The sequence below is a fragment of the Dermochelys coriacea genome, chromosome 2 (genome assembly GCF_009764565.3).
Source record: "Dermochelys coriacea isolate rDerCor1 chromosome 2, rDerCor1.pri.v4, whole genome shotgun sequence".
Taxonomy (NCBI): Eukaryota; Metazoa; Chordata; order Testudines; family Dermochelyidae; genus Dermochelys; species Dermochelys coriacea.
Window position 1 is genome coordinate 161,711,455 of NC_050069.1, and position 22,656 is coordinate 161,734,110.

The window sequence follows — 22,656 nt, forward strand, 5'->3', positions numbered from 1 at the left end:
CCCAACATTTCTACTGTGAAACAACATTCTTCACTGTAATGCTGATAATCCTTTCTGTGGTTGCAAATCTGTGCACTAGAGGATTGTTCCCCCTTGTTTAATTTTTTAAAAAAAGTGTTTCATATTCAAGTAGAACTTTTTACATGGAAAAAATGGTCTGTCTCACATGCATTTGTGTGGTACAGGTAGTCTGCATTGGTGAGAGAGAGAGAGGTTTTTCATTCCTTTCACTTTGTGGAATTTTGTGCAAAGTAAAGGATACCAGTGAGTCCCAGGTATAATACAATGAGGAAGACTTTTGAAATTCCCCAGACCAGATCCTATTCTGTTAAACTACTGTCAAATAACTTAGTCCCTGCAGTCAAGTAACTGAGAGAAAAATCGACCCCAGAGGTGCGATGCTGGCAATAGTAAGTTTAAAATATAAAAATCGTATTGTCTAGTCCACTAATATTACAATTTATATGTAGTACTTATTGTTTTTTAGGCTACAGCAGCAGGGAAAGTGATTTTCTGTACTTAAAACCTGTGATCTCATAGGTCATAAACCTTATTCAATTATACAAGCAATACTTACAGTACTTTAAACACAGTTTATTAGTTGTTATTATTAGGTATCTCAAGAGATTACTCCTATTGCATTCTGTAGACTCCGATTTACAATAGTGTAGTCATCTGAAACTACTGGATTTGTTAAGCTCCTCAGATAATAGAAAACCAAGTCAGGCAATACATGAAGATGCCAAGTGGACTTAAACAAATGCTTTTCTTACAAGAAAATGTATTACATTCCAGCCGCCTTTCAGCAGGCAAAGAAAAGTGGTTGTAATCAGAACACATGGGCTAAAACGAAAAAATAAGCAGGCATTTTGAGTTCTTCTAGTATTTATGGGATCATCATTTTTTTCTGTGTGATTGAAGTGTTCTGCAGTAACACAGATATTACTTGGCTGGCTCTCTTTAAAAAGGGCTTTACATGTGATCTTTTCAGAATCTGATTATCAAATCTGTGAACTTTTCCCCTTCCCACCATGTGTCAAAGGAAAATTACATGCTAGTCTGTAACCCACACAAAAAAAAAAAAGTTACAGATTCTAAGAAGCCTTGAAACCAGTTCATAAATTCTCACGTTAAACTATCTTCACTTTACTAATAATTCATTTCATGTGAGGTTTGAGTATTTATCTCCACAGAATATTTATGAAACTTGTTGTGGCCTACTTGTTCATCATTCTTTAACAGCGAGGAATGCAAATATTCCCCTTTGCAGACCTGGAGAAAAAGGCAGTTCCCCACCATGTTCCCCTGCTTTTTGTAGATTCTGTGAATACTCTTATGTGGGAGCTCCATGAGGATGCAGATTCCTGGATGGGAGACTGAGGAAACAATTGGGCTCTCAGGGTGACTGCTTTCCATGGTACCCTTCAACAGGGCCCTAAGGTGTAAAAAAAACGACATGAGTTACTACAATCAAAGATTATAATAAACTCTGCAGGTGGAACCACATCCCAAAGGTACTTCTAGGACAACAATGCATGGACACTTGGCAGAATGGAGGTATAGGGACTAGGCCATTAGTGGATGATCTGAGATCTTTGAGTTTAGGTTCAGAAGTCCTGGTCCTCTTTGGGGTTGTTGAATTAAGGGAACCACCCTCCCCCTTCAAGAAGAAAGTTGAATCAAATTCCCCACTCACAGGGGCCCAGTCCTGCAAGCTGTTGGACACCCTAAAATTCATGGGACTTGAGGTGCTGAGCACTCAAGGTCCTTATAGAGGAATAATTATGTAGGGGTAAATGGAGTACTATAAATGGCTGATAAATCGTTCATGAATATACGAGCTTATTAACGAATACATTGAGACTATAATATTGTGGTTTATATCAATGGGTGACAACTTAGATAGTGATAGTTAACCCCTTCCAAGATCATGAGCAGACAATGCAGCACATGGGGATGCATTAATAGTCAATCCATTCTCTGAATAAAGTGCTTCCCCACAAAAAAAATTTGCCATTTCAAAATGTCTTCCTTTCTAGTTCATAACCTTATAAATTTCCTTTAAACGGTAATATGTTCTTTTCAGTCTTCACTTCTCCTTAAGTTGCCCCAAAACATATTTTAAAACCACTTCTCAATAGCATCTATTAGCTCTTGGTTTGTTCAACTTGTACGTATTACAAGATAATCCTGCTCTCACTGAAACCAATGACAACAGTAGCAGGTCCATACACTTACACTCAAAGATTGAGTGAATGACAATCAGATGTTGGAAAAGAGCTATAGTTCATTTTCTACCAATTCAAGTATATTTTGATTATTCCACATAGCAAACTGGGACTTTGTTCAGTTTAATATTAAATGTCCCAAGTAAATTGCTTCTTTTCACTTCCTAGCATGACTACTCCACAGCTTAATGAGTGTACGTGAGCCACGTGGGATGAGAAAAAAGAGAAGCAATAGCTAACAAGGAAGAGGGGAGAAGAAAAAGGGACCCTAACAGTCACTAAGAGATGGGCCACCAAATAGTGTTTTTTAAAAATACAGACCTCTGAACCTTATATGCCTAATAATTATGATCTCATTCAGTATGACACACTCAGGATTTCAAATGTGATATTTAATGCATATACATAAATATATGCTGTACAGTAGAAACTTTGTAACAAATTTGGTTACACATTGACATTGTATGATCCCCTACAGTTATGCCCCAATAGCCCTCGAGCTAGGGACTTTAAAGGGTTCTGGGAAGCTCAATAGCTCCACCAACAGAATTTGGTCCAATAAAATATATTACCTCACCCAGCTTGTCTCTCTCATAGCCTGAGACCAACATGGCAACAACAACAAAAAAAGGGGGGGAGGAAGTGGACTCAAAGTGTTCCTATGAGGATTTGTACCAAAAGAATTTTAAATGTGTTTGTGGGAGCCAATAACCTGTGCTGAAATCCAACTTTCTGAGCAACTGTCTGCCTTGTCAAAGCAATATTTATCTTACAGTAATACTACAAGATTTCTTTTCATATCAAAATTAAGCTTATCTTAAACACTCTTCAGTACATAAAGTAAGGAGAAAACATCCCTTTTAAAACACATACGCAAAGGGAATGTGGCCTTGATGTTTTCTGGCATCAAGCGAGATATACTGTCTTTTTATTTTCTGTTCTGGGATTATTCATGGCATTATCCTATATCCAAGATTTGAGGGACCTGTTGTAAGCACATCAAATTTTTTAATTGACAGTTTTAAGTATTGGATCATTTTAAAAATGGGCATTAAATCCCAGCTACATCCTATAAATTTGAAATTTTCCATTAATTAACCTTCCTGTTTAGGGCTTGGAAGTAAGCCAATGTTGACAGTACTCTGTGTATACATCCCTGCAGTAGAGAAAAATCTATGATCATAATTAGCACTTCCACAGGACTGTGTGAGAAACACAGTATAGACATTCATTAATGGGAGATTAGACTCCTAAGTACCATTAGCCCCATCTCACAAATAAGGAAACAGACAGAAATGAAGCGATTTGCTCAAGGTAACATAGTGAGTCAGTGGCAGAGCTCTGATTATAACAGACCTGCTACTATGAGCCCAGGCTCATTCCACAAGACCACAATGATTCCATTCCTCCCTAACCTGGTTATTAAAATTCAATAAAAGACTATGGGACTAAGAACCAGTGGTGCAGTGAGAAGGAGGAGACGGAGCTGACAAGACTGGGTGCAGGGGGAAACTGGGAGAGGGAGCCAGAGGCAGGGGAGACACAGACTAGCCAAGTAGCTTGGAGAGGGAGACTGGGACTGGGAGCATGCGTTGGATGGGATGTGTGTGGATGATGCACTGGAAGCCAGGGCTGGGGAAAGAATGACTGGCTGAGGAGCCAGGAGAGAGGGAACTGGGACTCACTGGGCACGTAGACAAGACAAGGAGCTGAGAGTAAGGTGGGGTACTGGGAATAACTGAGCAAAGAGACGTAAGGGGAAGAGAGAGACCGGGACTGGATGCCCAAAAGGGTGAGACAAGGACTTGTGGGGCCAGGAGGCTGGGCCAGGGAGCCAGAGAAGAGAAATAGGACAGAGTCAGGTTGGAGGGGATAAGGCAGAGGGGATCATGCTTCAGGAGGAGGAATGGGCAGAACAGGCTGTGCCCACTAGATCACACTCCCCTCTAAAACCTGGACTAGAAGCCAAGATTCCTGACTCATTATTCCTCTCCTGTGAACAAATATCTGTGAAACCAGTTGGTAAAGCATCCAATACCCTTCTAGTGTTGGTCCACAGAGAAGATGCCAACCTACTATTGCTATCATTACTCCACTAGTTCATGCAACAGAGGTCAGTGTGGCGAATCTGAAGATTCCAACCCTGTTGATGAACCATGGGGGTGTTTCTATGATGCTAATGATGGAATTTCTGTTTGTTTGCTTTTTAAAAAACCTAGGAAATTTCATATAAAAAACTACATGAAAAAACATTAGGGTTGCATAGTCAAGTACTCAAAAGTTAAGGAAATGCCAGCATTTGTACAACCTTAATTCACCCCTCTTTTCCTTATTCATTACGATTGAGTCTTGTATCATAGTTTGTGTGTATTACATTGACAATTCTCTTGATTATCTGAAAGCTAAAATATCCCAAGTTATTCAGTATCTGTTTCCCCACCCAGCGCCCTGGCCCATATTAGGATAATCAAGTTTCTAATATAAATATTAGCACTTGTATAGCCACCTTCATTTTCAATAAGCTTAATAGACATTAACTAATCCTCACAACAGTATTCAGAAAAGTATTTTACAGAGGGGGCAAACTGAAGCAAAGAGGTTGCGACTTCTCCATATGCAAGGCAGGTTTAGAACTCGGGAGTTCTTGGTCACTACTCCTGGGGTCAGATCACTCTGAGATAAATATCAGTGCATTTAACAATAGCAAGGGTGAAATCCTGGCCCCATTGAAGTAAATGGCAAAACTCAGACTGATTTCAATAGGGCCAGGACTGCACGCTAAACATTCAGGATCTTTTGTTGACTACAACAGGTTTCTTAAGAGTCAGCACGCTAACAAATATGCAGAGGTATCAAAATTAAAACTAAATATTCTTTTGAATACACATTTCAATACCAGTCGCTTTCAGACATAAATATGAATATTAATTTGTAAGAAACTCCCCCACCCGCCTCAACCAGAGTTTTATTAAAACACTTAATGTTATCCCAATCCCTGGCTGGTTGCTCAAAAGCATTTTGCAAATCTTAGGGGACTATACTCGTTGCTTTTCTTAATGCCAGGTAACCTGTAACAACGTCTGAAGGAAGCATCCGAATGTAAGCAAATTCTTCAATGCTACTGAATCTCAGCTTGCTCTGTGGATCTGTATAATTTGCCTGGAAAAGAAACAATGACAGAGATACCATTCAGAGAGAAATCTTAGTAAAAATGTCAACACAAAACGTTTCTTGAGTCCATAATATGTGTGTAACAACCGAGAAATTATAATATGTTACCATGTGACAAAAAGTAGTTTCCTCTTTCTTCCCTCACATGTCAAAACTTTTACGAGAACTAAACAGTTCCCTGAAAAAGCTTTTACATCAAAAATGCATTAAACATAAGAGGGCTAAAACAGCTTCGCATACAAATCTACACAGCAGAAAAAAACCCCTAACACAGCTCTCTAACATCACTCTAGCAACTGTGTGTCTGGCACAGTCCTTTACAAAGTATTTCTCCAAAGAATGGGGTTGTTGCCAATAAATTACCAACGAAGAGGCTGAATTATGGGTGGTCTGATAGCTTTGGCTTGATTTCTCTGCTTTTGTCGGATTGTTTGTAGGTTTAGTTTTCTTTGACTTTTTTTTTTTTTTTTTTAAAGAAAAAGCTTTTGGTTCTGTGGCTGCACTGATAAGAAACTTGACCTCAGTGTTTGCATTACTACAGATTTCTGCTTTCAGTGACACAACTAACATTGGTCTTGTATCTTTCACTTCTGCTATGTTTGGATTAGGGCTTCCTAGGTGAGTTCCAGCTCCACCCCATCATCCTTCCCTCCCTGTTGCCCCAGAGAGCTTGAGCATATGTTAGCTATCAGGCTCAGCACATTGGGTAGAACCAGGAGAAAAGCTAATCTCCGTTTTATTATTCTCTCCACCCTAGACCCATATGAAATAACTATTGACCCTGATCGTATTATCTTATGTTGTACCTGCCAGTGATCTGAGACCTTCCTTCCTTGCTCTCCCTGACAAGAGATCTGGGATGATGGAAGGCTGAGGCATTGGAAGCTTGCTTTCCTTAAGAAGCACACTACCAAAGGAGCCAGGGGACAGGAAGCACTGCAGAAGAGCACAGGCTCTGTAGGTCTCCCCAGATTCAGGATGTAGTGTTGAATCCCCTGCCAGTTCTGTGGTGGGAAGGAAAATTTGGAGGGAACTCTAAAGCGAAAACTCAAAACGTGGCTACTGGGTAGTCAACTGCCACGGCTGGTAAGCGTTATGTAGCAGAGTATATTGAGGACTATTGCCATATAGCATTTTATTTTTTTTACAACGCCACAAAACATTAACTTGGAAAATATTTTAGTTTTCAGAAAATAGCAAATGTAGGACTTAATGAAGGGCCAATATCATCCCTGATGTAGTCAACAGAGTTAACCTGGGTATATATTTGTACACCAAAATTCTATGAGTTTGGCTCAAGGTGTGTAAGAAAATCTAAGCAAACAGGTTGATTTTTAATGGACAATAGCAGTAAGTTTTTCATCTAAAATTGTATCTACTTATTTATTGCATGTCATTAAATGTTTGTTAAAAAATTGTGACCCTGAGAGGATCCTCTACCAGTCTTACACTTCATACTGGAGGTCAAGACGTTACTATATAGATGTAATTACCATCTAGTGATTTTTCAGATAAATTCTGTTGGAAGCAATCTGATGATTAAAACTTTTTCAAATATTTCTGCAATAATTAAACCAGATAAAAAGCAGAGCAATGCAATTTTACAAGGAAAAATCCCTTCACCTTTTGTAAACTAAGTCAAAGGCCAGATTTTATCATGTTTTGATGTATTAATTATCTTAGTCTGTTTCTATAGCACCAAAGCTGATAGGTTTTCAGAAAAGGCAGAAATTCAAGCATTTGCGTAACTTTTTCTGTTAGATTAAATTACTTTGTTCTATGTTAATATGACCAAAGGCCTACCGTCTAAATTTGAACAGAAGAGCTTAAGTGTCTAAAAATGCAAATGCAATCCATAAATACAATTATTTTGAACTTTTAGAATATGCTGCATTAAAACTATAAACAGGCTGCCTTATTAGACCATTAAGGGATATAATTCCATCTGTTACCACACGGAAAGAGACAATCAACAGAATTCAGTTGTGGTATTTAACATAACTGCTGATGTACTGATGGGAGTGTTTTAATGCACTCCTCATTTTAATAAGACAGACCATTTAATACTTCCTTGCATGAGTAATGCTAAAGAATTTATTGTACATAGCATTTCTTGGGGAATCCTACACTCCTCACAGGAAATGTTCTCATACAAATGCTATCAGATTTCTCATAGAGAACAGGGGGACATTTTTTTGGACTAGACTTCTAAAATATTCCCTTACGTATTGCATCTTCCCATTAGGAAGTGATTTTAAGAATAAATGTCGTGCTTCTTATGAACCAATTCCGACTCAGCAATTTAAAGGACACAGTCTCCTATCTTAACAAGAAAGATTGTTAAACAGGATATTTTTTTTATCAGTCAAGAGAAACCTTCCAGCCATAAGCAAAATACGAAATTTGTCCCAAGATGTATTCAGAAGATGAAAAATTGAAAGAGCCAAAAGAAAAAAAACAGTGCGGAATGCAGTCGTCAGAGAAAGATTATCTAGATCATACTAGAGTAGTTACATTTACATAGCTCATCGACAGTGCAGGATGGGGAAAAAAAAAAAGGGAAGAGACTGCTGAAGTTAGTAGAAACCTACCGGCTTCCCAAGCGTAAATTTGGTCTCCTCTGGCTAATTAAGAGCCAAACTCTGACACATCTTTAGGTAGCAGTGGGAAATAGTAGCCTCTCTAATCCATGTGCTCACTAACTGACCAATTCCGAAGAGGCCCTAGGCCAGTGCGGAAGGGAATTATAGAGCTGCTTTGGGAGGTGGAAGTGGAAAAGGCTTATGCAATTAAGCTCCTTCCCTGTGCTAGGCCAGAAATGTTACTGGAACCCAAGTAAACACAATTAGGGGTGCTGTTTACACCTGCAAAGCCATTATAAGGCGAGGGGATGAGAAAAAGATAGAGGGGATGAAGATTCTAGTTGCATCCTCTGTTTTTCTGCTAAAAAATATTTGTATTATTGTTACCTCACCCTCCCAAACCACCCCCATTTGTCTATTTCATCCACCTGTTGCACCCTGTCTTTCCTATAGAATGACAGACTTCTGGATTACTTGTTTATGTGGCACTTAGTACAACTGAACCCTGATCCTTCCTTGGGGATTCTGGGTGCTACCATAATATAGATAATATTCTAGTTAAAAAACACAAACTGGCTGGAAGGGAGTGGTTTTATTGGGTGGGTGAGTTATGTCCCAAATGACCAGGGAGAAAGGCATGTGTTTGAATCAGTGGTCTGATTGACCCTCTAGATTTAGGAGTTGCCAGTTGAGATCCAAGTGGCAGGTATCACTCAGAGATGAAGGATCCTATGGGAGACATATTGTCACCTCTGATACCATCCACAAACTGCCTTTATATATTAAATCAAAAAAACAATGTTAAAAGAAAATTAAGGTTCCAAAGTAAAGCTCTCAAAAGTTAGGAAATGCTTGAATTAATGTTTTTGTACAAGCTTAATTCCAACTCCCTTGTGTGGATGCATTATGATACAATCTTTAATTACATGATCACATTCTATTTTTATCTCGGCATTCCTGCAGCATTCAGTGCCCAGAATGGATGGCGCTCACTTAATGAGCAACTATTCAATGCTTTGTTTTCTCCTCATTGTTCGATGTGTGGCCCTCCAACTTGTTTACTGCACACTACTCTAACCCTGTTCTGAACACAAAATTATTAATTTCCCCATGCAGTCTTCATGGACACTCATCACTACAGTATCTGAGTGATTCAGAAACAATGAATTATGTTCATCAACATCCTGTGAGGTAGGAGAAGTATTACTATCCTAGCTTTTAGGGATGGGAAACTGAGGCAGAGATTTAGGTCAAAAGTGTCCATCAGTTTTGGGTTTCCAGTTTGAAGATAGCCAGGACCTGATTTTTTTTTTCCGGCGGTGTATTTAGCATTATATGGCCTTTCCATGTTCCAAAGCAAAACTTCTATTGACTTCAGTTGCAGTTTTTCTGCACTCAGCTCAGCACTTCTGCAAATCAGAACCGACATGTTTAAAGTTTGGGCACCCAGAAACTGAGGAACCACACAGTTATTAAAAATATAGTTTAAGTGACTTGACTAATATCACATAGGAAATCTATAGCAGAGACCAAAGTAAATCCAGTTCTCAGGACAGCATTCAACTGCATTAACTATGCTCAGTGCGACGGAGAATTTATATCAGAGGGATAAATACTGGAGAGGAGAGGAATTATTTAAGCTCAGTACCAATGTGGCACAAGAACAAATGGTTATAAACTGGTCACTGGGAAATTTAGACTGAATTAGGACAAAGGTTCTAAACATCAGAGGAGTGACGTTTCGGAATAGCTTCCAAGGAAGCAGTGGGGGCAAAAGATCTATCTGGCTTTAAGATTAAACTCAATAAGTTTATGGAGGAGATGTATGATGGATAACATGATTTTGGCATTAATTGATCTTTAAATATTCATGGTAAATAGGCCCAATGGCCTGTGATAGGATGTTAGATGGGGTGGGGATCTGAGTTACTCATAGAATTCTTTCCTGGGTATCTGACTGGTGAATCTTGCCCATATGCTCAGGGTTTAGCTGATCGCCATATTTGTGTTCAGGAAGGAATTTTCCTCCAGGGCAGATTGGAAGAGGTCCTGGAGGTTTTTCGCCTTCCTCTATAGCATGGGGCACAGGCCACATGCTGGAAGATTCTCTCCTCTTTGAAGTCTTTAAACCCGATTTGAGGACTTCACTAGCTCAGACACAGGTGAGAGGCAGGAGTGGGTGGGTGAGATTCTGGGCCTGCGTTGTGCGGGAGGTCAGACTAGATGATCATAATGGTCCCTTCTGACCTTAATATCTACGAATCTATGAATCTTTATTTTGTGTTGTGAGAAATGAGATGCCAATTTAGACAAGTTTTAAAAAAAATACTTACAGGAAGTCCTGAAATATCAGAGTATTTCTTGGCTGGTTTAAAGGAAGGAGGAGCTTCGATATTAAAGTCTAAAAGTATGTCAAAGAGAGAAAGGAAGACATTAACTTCTGCATTCTATCTTTTCAGGGTCACTCTTGTGGTGTTTGTTTTAAATAAAAATAACACTTGGAAAGATAAACAGTTGTTGAAAAACAATGTTTTCCTAAATGAAATTTCTATTGTCTAGCAACAGTGAGCAAAGAGACATGAAACAGAATTAACTGAAAGCATTTAGCTTGCTTTCTTTGTACACTAGGCCCTCATCCTGCTTGCCTTACTGACAGGGGTAAGGTGAGCAGGATTGGCCCCAAAGAAAGAAAAATGCAAGAGAGCTATTCGTACTGCATTACAAACACAATGGTTCATGTAAGTCTTAATGACAATATTTCCTCTACAGTCAGAGATACTATATCTGCAAGAATAGTCACTATGCTTGCTGTACGTTAAGACCACCAAACATTGCTCAAGACTGAAGCTCTGAAAGACTGTAATCCAGAAAAGCAAAGTAATCTTTTAAATCAGATAAATCTTAAGCATGTGCCACTTTAAGCCTGGCCAATGACCTAGAAAATTGTCTGAATACTTAAATGAAATTGCTATTTTTTTGGTGTCCCTTGGACAGTAATAGCATTGCTCTTATATGCAAACATTTATTCAGACACAACTTGGTATGTTTCAATAGTTAAAAAACAACAACCTAACTTGACAAAGTACTGATATGCACAAAAATATCTTGTACATGGCTAGCTTCTTTCCTCCTACATGCAATCCGATTCAGATTTTATGGATGAAGGATTCCAATTAGCAGATCAGATCCTTTAATCGTCATGTGCACTATAAGGCAATAATTCAAAAGATATTAATGCCATAGGCAGCTGTTTTAAAATAGAAAAACAAATGTAATTGCAATCTTTGTTTAAAATGTGTACATTTACTTTTACAAATACAATGTAGTGGAAATAGCAACCTCAGCAGATTGTCAGTTATAATAGCCAGGACACACAGTAGTCTGTATTTTTTCTATAACAGTAGTCTCAAAAACCCTTTAAAATGGCAAGTTATTTTTGGATACAACACTTGAGGGTATGCCTACACTACCAAAAAAACAACCCTGCAGGAGGGAGTCTCAGAGGCTGGATCAATTAACTTGGGCTTGCGCTCTGGGTCTAAAAATAGCAGTGTAGACATTCCTTTTCAGGCTGGAGGCCCTGCTTTGAGACCCACCCCTCTTGTGGGGTTTCAGAGCCCAGCCTCCAATCTAAGCAGGAACATCTACACTGCTATTTTTCACTCCCCTGGCGCAAGCCTGAGTCAGTTGACCAGGCTCCAAGACTTGTTGCCACAGGGGTTTCCTTGCAGTGTAGATGTACCCTAACAGGCTGACAAATAAAATATTAAAAAAATGCAAACACTCAATTTTTGAGGTGCTTTTTATTTCTTATAGCCTGCCAGATAAACTGAGAGGTAGTAGATTCTGCCTCTTATTCATGTTGAGCAATTTATTATTCTATGAGTAGATTAAGGCAGACATGGGGCTCCCCATAGAGTACCACTCAACATGAATAAAGGTGACAGAATCTTGACCTTACAAACTTTCTCTCAAACATGCACAAACTTTCTAACACCACTCCCAATTACACGCTTCATGTTCCTCTCCATTTGGTTGTGGGGTCAGGCTGTTCTTAAATAGATCACTGGAATTTACTCAATCAGAATACTGAGTGCACAGATAAAATTTTAGGTTCATTTTAAAGAAAGTAATTTGTGTGGATTTTATTATTTATAAATACATGCAAAGCATCTAAGCAGCTTACAACTAGGATCATTGAGTTGCCATGGCAATGCCCTTTCAGAAGCAAGAATTTGTTTTAGGTTCTTCCAAGTTCTGTTCTTCTTGCCAGCTGCTGCTCCACCAATGCCAGAGTGCTAGAATTAAAACAGTGTTTAAGAAAAAAATAAAGATGACTATTTCAAAATATGACATTTTTATTTCACAGCCTTTGCGATACGCCTCATCTTATGATGAACATTTATTCATGCTCACTTATTTAATCAATAGTCTAACACAGTGTACATTTTAATTTCAATTGCAAGAGATTTTTTAACTGTGTCAAAACTACTATTTTTGGGATTAACTGAAGGAATTAAAATCTGCTTTTTATATGGAAATAGAAAATCAATCTGGTTAGGGTTAGTCTGAGATTACAGGATTCAGCACTGAGTGCACTTCCCATCATATTAAAACTGTTTACTATGGGGTTGTATCTAAATTGTGATTGCCATGCAAAAGAGAATTTAGACATGTATATACAAAATTACAGGTGCAGCTGTATCTTCAGTAAGTGAAAAGTGATTGTGCAAAAATACAACTGATCCTGTAACATGTAATCAATGCTATGAGAAGCCTTATGGAAATCTTTTTTCTTTCAAATGAGAAAAGACTGGTAAAATAGAAAAGGAGTAAGAGAATGTTGTGCTGGAAAGATTACTGTGCATTCTGAAAGCTATACTAAAGGAAGCCTTTCTATAGTTATACCAGTAATTTCAGTTATCAAATGTGATTGCCATGGAGTAATTTATTTATGTCCCTCAAGAGAAAGAAGATATACAACATACGGTACTACTTCTAAATGATGAAAGGACTGAGCTTCTCAGTTTTATTTCAAAAGAGAACATTTTCTTATAGCCAGAAGTGTTATCTCTGTTAATAATTACTATCCACCACATCAGCCTTATCAAAACTCTCTCAAAGTTCTGCACTCACATTTTGGCTGTATTTTATAAATTGGTGTGTACAGAATGGGAGGAAGTGGAAATGGTAAAGTAGATGAATAGGATTCTCTGTGAAAAGATTTTTCCATAGAGGTGACTGTAAGATACTGTATTCAGGGAGGATGCTCATGAGCTAGTGATACATCAACTTCATTGGAAAAAAAAAATGAATATCCAAAATGGAAAGTAGATGGAACATTTAGCTATATGAGTAACACACTGGTAACCTAGATAGCACTGTAAGAGAGAGACTATTGACAGATACACAGCCATTTCCATCCCAACACATTTGTAATTCAGATTCATTACATGGATTTTTCCCCTACCTCATCACATTTCAAGTTATCTATTTGGCCTATTGCTGGCACTTATGATGTGATCTAAAGCTAGTGGCAAGACTCAGCCAAACTGGAAATATACTAATTACACTGTGAAGAATTTTGTTTTTGCTTTAATAAAAGGAAGAAGAATCAGAAACTATCACTTTTTTCACTATATATTTTGCTTTTAGATCCACTAAAGCAAGATTTAAATATCTGGATTTAAGGCCTGATGTTGCAAGATGCTCTGCACCTTCTGGAATATGAACAGATTGAGGGATTGAGAATGGAACTGAGAGCATTTCCAAATGTTTAAAAATACCAATGGGGATGGGTGGTATAACAATGATACTTGCTGATTATACTTTACTTAAATAGCTGGAAAATGCTATAAATTGGATTTACATAAGCAAGATCATCACAATTTCAGTGCTATATGCTTGAGAAGGCCCTGATCCTGCCTGTTGATCTATGCAGATGGATCCTTACCTGCATGGGGTGCCTTAGAAATTGACAGGGTTTTCTTCCTAGGCCTATCCACAGAGACCCAGACACAGGATTTGGGCCTAATGCACTTGTGTATTTCTTATAAAAGATATTGGACTGATAGCTTTATTGACAGGAAAGGTACAGTAGCGGCAGAGATAGTACAAGGCTCGTTGTACTGTTCTATGAATGTGCCTCCAATTTGTTCTGGAGGGATCACCTCTAGGAATTTGCATGAGTGATACAGAAAAGTACTCTCTATCCTGGTTCTTCCTGCTGAGACTGCCAACAACTAAACGGATATGAATTTATATCTGCTAGGACCTGGAGTGAGTCTCCTCTGACATGATAGCAATCAAATGGCAACAACTCTCAAGCGCAAATGAATTCAGCTGCATGTGAGCTAGTGACTAATGGGAGAAAGGCTCTAGATCCCATTATCAACCCCTTGTTCTATTCAGTTGCCAGAAGGTGCACAGCACCTTGCAGCATTAGTCCTTAAATCCAGATATTTTGGGATTAACGGTTTAGAGGGCAACTTCTTCTTTCCTGCTTTTTATTTTTAAATTTGCAACCAAAAATTCTCTCTGGTGGAGTGAACTAACCGGTTTTCACTTTTTGGCATACTTTTAGAAGTTAAGGTATTTGACTTTATATTCTTCGCAATGAGATTAATTTAAGATAAAATTATTTTAAAAGTCATCAGAATTGTTAATCACAGCTCTTGGGGGGGATGTGGGTTCAGAATAAGCTCCTAGAATTTCCCTCTGATTAATTTTTGTGTCAAGTGTGAGACAATTCTCTGGTTTTCATTACAATTTTACAACTAATTCTGCAACAGTGGTACTAGATTCTGTACATACCTCAGCTTTCATGCCTGTGGATATCAACGGTTTCAATTCAGACGTGGTGAAATTCACCTCAGACATGAAGGGCCAGTACAATGCATCTGCGCTACCCAAATCCTATACTCAGGCTATGTGGAGAGGCTCTGGGCACATGAGGCTTCTGCACAAACCATGCAATCTAAAGAGGCTGGTGCTTAGAGGAGAGTTTGAGAAGCATTAGATGTAGTGGTCTAAAATAAATGCAAAGCCTGAGACTCTGGGGCAAATTTCATATCCCTGTAAAACCCCTGCTTAGCGAACTACACCAACCCTGAGTACTCAGGCTTTATTTTGCGGGATGGTTGCATCTGATTAATAAAGAATTAAATTACAGGGATCAGATCTTTCTTTTTGAGCAATGGCTTAGGGCTTGCACTCTGGAAAGGTTACTGGTCCAAAGAACATTTGGTAGAGTCTGACGGCAGGGTCTGAGCCCCCGCAAGTAGCAAGATAGCCGACATTAAAACAATAACCAAGACCACAATTACATTAGCAGCTATTATCATCTTACTATGCCTCTACCCACAATTTAATTCTGACGTTATTTTAGCAGCCTGTACTTGCTAGAGTTTCCACTACTTGAAAGCTGGAATGCCAAGATTTTAGAGAGTAGTAAGTATTTGTTTCTAGCTCTAATGATTGAGAGAATGGCCGCTAACATTATGTTGGAAATGAAATTACTGAGGGGGTGCATAATGGCAATCACTAATGACACGATTGATTTTTAGTCCATTTTGCAAACTGACTGGGCTTAGGAACAAATACCTCATGCACTTGAATGGATTGGATTCCCAGACTTACAATGGTATAAATTGTTCATTTCTAGCCTTGGTGGCTTGCGAGATACCAGGCCATAAAACCATTTCAGGTACCTTGATCTAGCAGCAGTACTTTTTAGGCATTGGGTCAGGACCGAATATAGAAAGTCTTGCCTCTGGACTAGTGTCATTTTCATGTTCTGTAATTTAATGCACACTTCGGCCATATCTTGGCATGGATTTTGAAGCTGAATTTCTTTAAAATTGATGGTATGATATGGACCCTTGACGTGGCTCCTAATCTTACTTTTTTTAGTAGGAATATTAGTAATGTAGTAATATAGTATCTTAGTTACTATTTTGTTTAAAGTTTGAGAATTTCTAATGGTTAAAATACTTACAATGAAGTTTGAATCCTTAAATGGCAATGGTTTGATGGCAGCTTCCATTGGCCCGGTATTGGGATCCACGGTCATAAATTTATTCTCATTCATGGTCTCTGTACCTACACTCTGCAGAACAAATAGTCTCATTGCTTATTTGTTAATCTGAATATATTTAAAAGAAAGTGAACAGTTTTTTCTTTGTGAACATTAACTTTTTAATCCATTTCTTGTGAAGTAAGCCTCTTTTAAACTTTGAAAATGTTACCTGCCATTAGTAGGTGTAGCAGTAAAGGGGACACTGTCAAACAAATAAGGACCAATACTTAAAATTCGGTAGCTAAAAAAATTAAAATTGAGAGAGACAGAGGGGAGGGGGTTACCAAAGTCTACTAAATAGAAATGCCACAGGTTTGTTTTAATGTTACTGAAAACAACCTGAATAAACTGGAAGAGACCACATGAGCACATAAATGGACAAAAGTACGTAACATTTGTTTCAAATGTTTGGTATTAATAAAGTGTCAATATCAACACAGGAAAGAACTTCAAAACGTACACTGGGCTTATTCCAGAGGTTCTTAATAAACTTTTCCTCTATTTCTGACTTCGGTGGGAATCATGTCTAAATAAGGACTGAGAAAAAACTAATTAAAGACCTTTGCATCAGTTCAAAAATACATGAGCCTTGCAAAATTCCACATGGCCACTGGCTATGGGTTTGGTTTGGGGAGGGAAGGGAAGAAAAGCGATGGATATGTTCTTTGTTTTTTAAAATCATGATTGTAAGGAAGAACAATTTGTGTCTAGGCTAGCCACTTTTTGTGATGATTTTACAAGAATGATACATAGCTTTTTTTATTTTTTTATCTTGACAGTGCCCCATTAAGTTTCTATTCAGTCTGTATCACAAGTGACTGAAATCTAGCAAATAATAAATACACAAATTCCTAGGTGAAATTCGGGCCGTATTGAAATCAGTGGGAATTTTGCTACTGGCTTTAATGGTCCCAGCATTTCACTCCCTAACTAGTCTTTCTTGAAGACCAAAAGGACTAGGTAAAAAGCTAATAGCACTTATAGAACAGGCTGACAAGTATTTCCATATCCTGCCCGTACACTGATTGTGCTCAGACTATAAAAACTCTTTCCACAGAAGACTTACATTGCAAGACATTCCATGTTGATACATGTTCTTTTAGATGGTATGCAAGGTTCATTAGTGTTAGTGAATTACAAAATGCACCTAGAAGATGAGAATATATTATCTCGGCCTGTGATCCATCAAATCTTTATGCATGTAATTACGAAGGGATTATTTGCATGCTTAGATAACCACGTGCATAAGCAATTACAAGCTTAGGACCTAACTTTGCAAGTGGCACACTTATCTGGGGAAATATATCACTCAGTGTCAGTGATGGATTTTTTTTTTTTCTTTCCCTACTTCTTATGTAGCATCTCCTTTCCTGGAGGTTTGCAACCATGGTAGTCCATTCTGTACAATGATCTGCTAATCTCTTTGTGGATGAATAATCCCTTTTGATCCCAACCAGGATACCACATCATTCTTCCAAGATTTTTTTGCCTTTTGTTTTTCTACTATCAACTTGCCCTTCCACTGTCCATAGACCCAATGTAAGTTTTTAAGAGTTAAATAAACTAAAGACTCTTCCTAACTAATCATTCAAACAGATTCATTAAAGAAAAATCTGAGCATGTTGAGTAAAAATGCATTCAACAAGTAACACAAATTAAATATTCTGTCAAATATTTTAATGAAATTAAAAATTCAACAGTTATGACATTTTATTTTTCAAATGTATTCAAGGTCTCAGTTGATGATCCTGTACAACTGGAAATATTATAATGTCCATCCTACTTCCATTGAAGTCCATGGTTCAAACCCAGTTCTGCCCCCACTAAGGACAGTGCAAGTAGAACCACTAATAGACTAGGACTATGTCATAGGAGAGGAATTAATCCAGAAACAAAAAAGAAAAGCACAAGCTTTTATGTGTATTTATGGAGCAGTGAAAAGAATGAGTCCTACTCCTCTCAGTCCTTAATTGGTAATGCTAGTGAGCTGCTAGGTCTCAACCTCTCTTTCTTACCTTAGCCAAAAACAATGTCATTCTTACAAATATTATACTTTCAGCACATAATTTTAGAAGCTAGTATTTCAGGTTTAAAGAGCAAGCATTACTCAAGTTTTTCTTCAGAAAGCTGGGACTGAAGATACAAAATGATTGATGAATAATTAATATCCTGCAACATCATCTTTTATCTGTCTTTTTGTGTCACTGCAAAGTCTAACTGAAGGAGTCAGCACTCTTTCAACAAACTCCCGTTTTCTTTCAATTTTGTATGTTTTTTGTTAGTGGATTATAGTTAGAGCTGTATAAATTGATGGTTCAGTTTTCTGGCATATCTGAAAAATCTCATTGTTTTAGGTCAAGTGAAACACTTTCAATTTTGAACATTTAATGATGTTTAAAAATAAAATCAAAGGAAACTGAAAGTCATTTTGAATAATATAATCTAAACATAATAAACACTGGTCCAATATTTAAAGTCAAAGCAATTAAAAAAATTCAGAGGACATCAGATGGAGGAAAGAGGGTATTATTACAAACATAAGCCCTGATTCTGCAACCAGATCTGTGCAGAGCCCCATTGGATTCATTGGAGTTCATTCACACAGGAGTTCACCTGCTTGAATTCAATTGCAGAATCAGGGAATTGGGCCCAATATTACAAACACTATAGGGTCTAGTGGTTGACATGAATGGGATTTTCACTCAGTTGCAAATACTACACCCAGCACATTTGCAGAATCAAACCCTTAAATTACAGGTTCATAGTATCAGACTAACTAATGCTACAGCAAGCTAGACTGAGAATGATGATCAAAACCGAAGTCTCCTGGTAACTGACATAAAAACATGCTTGCAAGACATGAGTCTCGTACAATGAACAGTCATCACTGCTTGTATTAAAGCTTTAACTTACAGCAGTACTGGGATGAAGACGGGTATTTAATTTATTATCTTGCTGGAAGAATGTAAAGGAGTTTCATTGAAACAGTTTCCAGCATAGGTTACGTTTTTAGAAAAATTGTTTATGCTATCATCTCCTGAGTTCCTCTGACTAGAAAGCCTTTCAGCTCCCTTTTCAGTGTAAATTCTGAATTAAAATTCTCAGCATTTTAACTACGAAGTCAAATATTTTCAACAATTCTAAAAATTGTTTCAAAATGTGCTTCAAAATGCCAGTGGTTTAAATCACAAAAACTATAATCAAAATCGCAAACATCACTTAATGACTAAGTTTCAAGAGGCGAAATAAACAATCAAATTAATTTTTAACTAATCCTGTTTTTCTATTATAATACCTATGCAATTTGAAATTGAATAATATAACGATAAACAAGAACAAACCACTGCTAAGAACCTGAAAGATCTCAAAGGGTAATTAGTGCTCAGTAAAGGTATTCTCTCCTAGTCTAACATTAGTGAAACAAGTCTCTCGGTGTAGCTCTGCTTTGATTTAGAGTTTGGGGCAGTAAAGAAATTAATTGCTCACTTTCTAATGTTAGTAATACCAGAATTAAGAGTGGGCTTGGTTCTCATAAAGCTGCTTTCAGTCTGTTTTATTAGATGGTCCGGTTTTCAACAGCACAATGAGCAAGTGTATAGCTCAAAGAGGGGGAAAAAAAAAAAAAGAGGAGTCCTTGTGGCACTTTAGACTAACAAATTTATCTGGGCATAAGCTTTCATGGGCTAAAACCCACTTCATCAGATGCATGGAGTGAAAAATACAGTAAGCAGTATATAATCACAGCACATGAAAAGATGGGAGTTGCTCAATGTGTGCTGCTAACCCTATATCACCTGGTGGCTACATTCCTCCTAAATTCACACCTCCTCCCCAGTTTACTTCACTATTCACCCAGCATTGGGACTATAATAACCTAAAAAAATAGCAAATACTTTGTCATAAGTATAATAAAAAATATATTGTAATAGGCTGACAGTGTTTGCCTGAAACAACCTAACATTAGCAGATGTTGATCCTGCTGGGAAAGGATTAGGTAGGTTTTTCTGACTTGGGCCCCAGTTCAGCAGAGCTTTTAAGCATATGCTTAAATCCATCCCTATTTGGTGGGACTTAATTATGGTTTGAGTACTTCGATGAATAGGGATGGACTGCTGCCCAGTGAGGGAGATGAATAACTATTCATCTTGGATAAAGGAGAGGTAAGAGTCTGGAGGAAGAGGGCCTCTGGCATAGGCAGAGCACTCCCAACAAATGGGCCACAGGAGCAGACCAGTCTGGGGAGCAGATCTGAGCTGAGTTTTGCTACCTTAAAGTTGGTTTCTTTGTTAATAAAGCCAAACCCCAGGAATGAGTCTAGTTTGGACTCTAGATAACATCGGGATTGTACTGGTAGAGCAGGCTGGGAAAGCTGCCTACTTGCACATTAGTTTCAGTCCTAGGTTTTGATAGATTTATTCATTTTCTACATATTTTGTTCCAGATTCCCCGCCTCTGATGTATTATATTTCACATCTCATCCCCAAAGATTTCTTCTTCCATCTGGTTTAATTTTGGGAGAGGACAGCAGAAACTTGTAGAACATGGAAGCAGAACTCTTTGTTTTGGCTGTTTTGAGGTGGAATCAGCAATGTGGGTTTTTGGGGGGGTCTGAGTTCCAAGTCTAATTAGTTTGCTGTGAAATTGCTTGTCTGCATTTTAAATCTCTTAGTAAAACTACATAATTCTCTAACTTTTAAAAAGGGGATGAAAATTCCATATTGGAATAACTGATTTATACTGACGATGTCATATCCCAATCCATTTGGACTACATTTAATTTGTGTATTGTATTTTATAATTTGGTTTCAACGTTATTGTAGTATTTTGTGAAAAAAATATTTAAAGGTTTGTTTTTTTGTTTTTTACAGCAACAGCTAACACACCCATACAATGCTGGCATCCTGCTGCTGAACACAAGGAAATTGGTGATATGGCTTGGAAAGAAACTGCATTTATACACTATTGTAGGTAATTTATCTGATCTTGTGTCCCCTTCTGCTGGCTGTTCCAAACAGTAGCTCAAAAACTGCAATTCCAAATGGGAGTACTTGAAGATAAAAATTTCAAATCAAATCCAAGTTTTGTTTGTGAAACTTTGACCTAATATTAAAGTCTATAAGAAAAAGAAAAATGGGAACTCTTATGAAGAAAAAAATACTGTAAACATTATTTTTAGCCAATTTTTACCATAGGTCTTATGTTGAATAGCTCAGTTATAAATAAACAATCTTCTATGTAGTAGTTTTTGTTTTCATAATCTTACTGTGTGATACTTTTAGTATTATGGTTTCGCCTCATGTAGACAACCAGTGTGAACAGTAAAGGAGCTTTGATGCTGGATCAGGCCCTGGAAATCAATGGCAAAATTGCCACCGACTCCAGTGAGCACATGATTGGGGCTGCAGAGGACAGACTTGTCTCTGACCTCTGTATAATGAAGGCTTGATAATCTGTCTTTGGTTATTACTGTATGCGGTATAACTGTAGCCATGTCAGTCCCAGGATATTAGAGAGAAGGTGGAGGAGGTAATACTTTTTATTAGACCAACTTCTGTTGGTGAAAGAGATAAGCAACCCTATGGCTTGAAAGCTTGTCTCTCTCACCAACAGAAGTTGGTCCAATAAAAGATATTGACCTCACCCACCTTGTCTCTTTGGTTATTACAGTAGTCTTTAGATAGCTGACTCCCAATACTTCTTTCAATCAGTAAATTCTGCACTGGAATTCTGAAGTTCATTGATTTTTCTTGTTTTCAGCAATTCTTGACTCTGATATTGTCCACTTCCTGTGAGCCATTTGATTATCTATAGCATCTTTGGAGCACAGGTTACGCTTCAAAGCTGTGATACTCAACTTGTCGCATTCTTTACAGGATTGCATAATATCCTGTGACATCCTGACTACAGTATAATGATGTAGCAACTGGTCAGGGAACAACTTGTTAATTAAAAACTGAGGGATGGGTTAAATCTGTATTTTCACTGGTAGCAAATTAAGGTAACTGAAAAATGCATATTGAAATACACTAAAGAATGTCATTGGGTGATAGCAACAATGATAGCAGCGGACTTCTCAAAACAGGGAATAGACTTTGAATGTCATATTTCCCTGAATCCCAACTAATAGTAATCATACTATAACATTTATTAAGCTGTTTTAATATATTAGCTCTCACTTCATAACAAGCTTGCTACAGATTTTTTTGCTTTCTAAATATTTAATTCCTTTAACTCAGAGTGGTGAAGTGACTTCAGATACTGAAAAGTTGAGCACCACTATTCCAGAAGAGGAAAATTAGCACTAAAACTCACCCCCACATCATCTCTGGTGATATAGTCACAATTAGATGGGCTTTATTCTTAGATAAAATGACAATGCTTTGCAATGTTGGTGGTAGGAAAATTTAGAATAGTGGATTTCCTAAAACAAATACCGTCAAGTCTCAGTAACAGCATCAGGATGGGATAGTAGCACTCCCTCCTGAAAGTCAAGATTAACACCATCTAGTCATTTTTGTGACACAAAAGGGAATAACTATAAATATTTATTCAGTAGCATGAGGTCTTGGTCCATTACGAGGGCTCTTAGGTACTACAG

The 22,656-nt window shown here is 37.7% G+C and overlaps 1 protein-coding gene across 11 annotated transcripts in view; it reads right to left on the reverse strand.

Moving 5' to 3' along the window:
* Nucleotides 1-579: 579 nt before the first annotated feature.
* The window catches only part of INO80C (INO80 complex subunit C), a 40,898-nt gene continuing 18,821 nt past the window's right edge, over nucleotides 580-22,656 (reverse strand). For 3 of the 11 annotated variants that reach the window (XM_043508600.1, XM_043508602.1, XM_043508605.1), the window contains exons 2-6: nucleotides 15,978-16,088; nucleotides 14,795-14,851; nucleotides 12,168-12,279; nucleotides 10,315-10,382; nucleotides 2,600-5,387 (exon numbers count right to left, since the gene is read on the reverse strand). In XM_043508600.1, the coding sequence (XP_043364535.1) occupies nucleotides 5,256-5,387; nucleotides 10,315-10,382; nucleotides 12,168-12,279; nucleotides 14,795-14,851; nucleotides 15,978-16,088 (480 nt within the window). In that variant the 3' untranslated portion in view covers nucleotides 2,600-5,255. Of the gene's footprint in view, nucleotides 1,436-2,599; nucleotides 5,388-10,314; nucleotides 10,383-12,167; nucleotides 12,280-14,794; nucleotides 14,852-15,977; nucleotides 16,089-17,124; nucleotides 17,167-22,656 lie in introns of those variants that run through there. The other 8 variants (XM_043508604.1, XM_038389835.2, XM_038389833.2 and 5 more) reach the window with 6 other exon arrangements.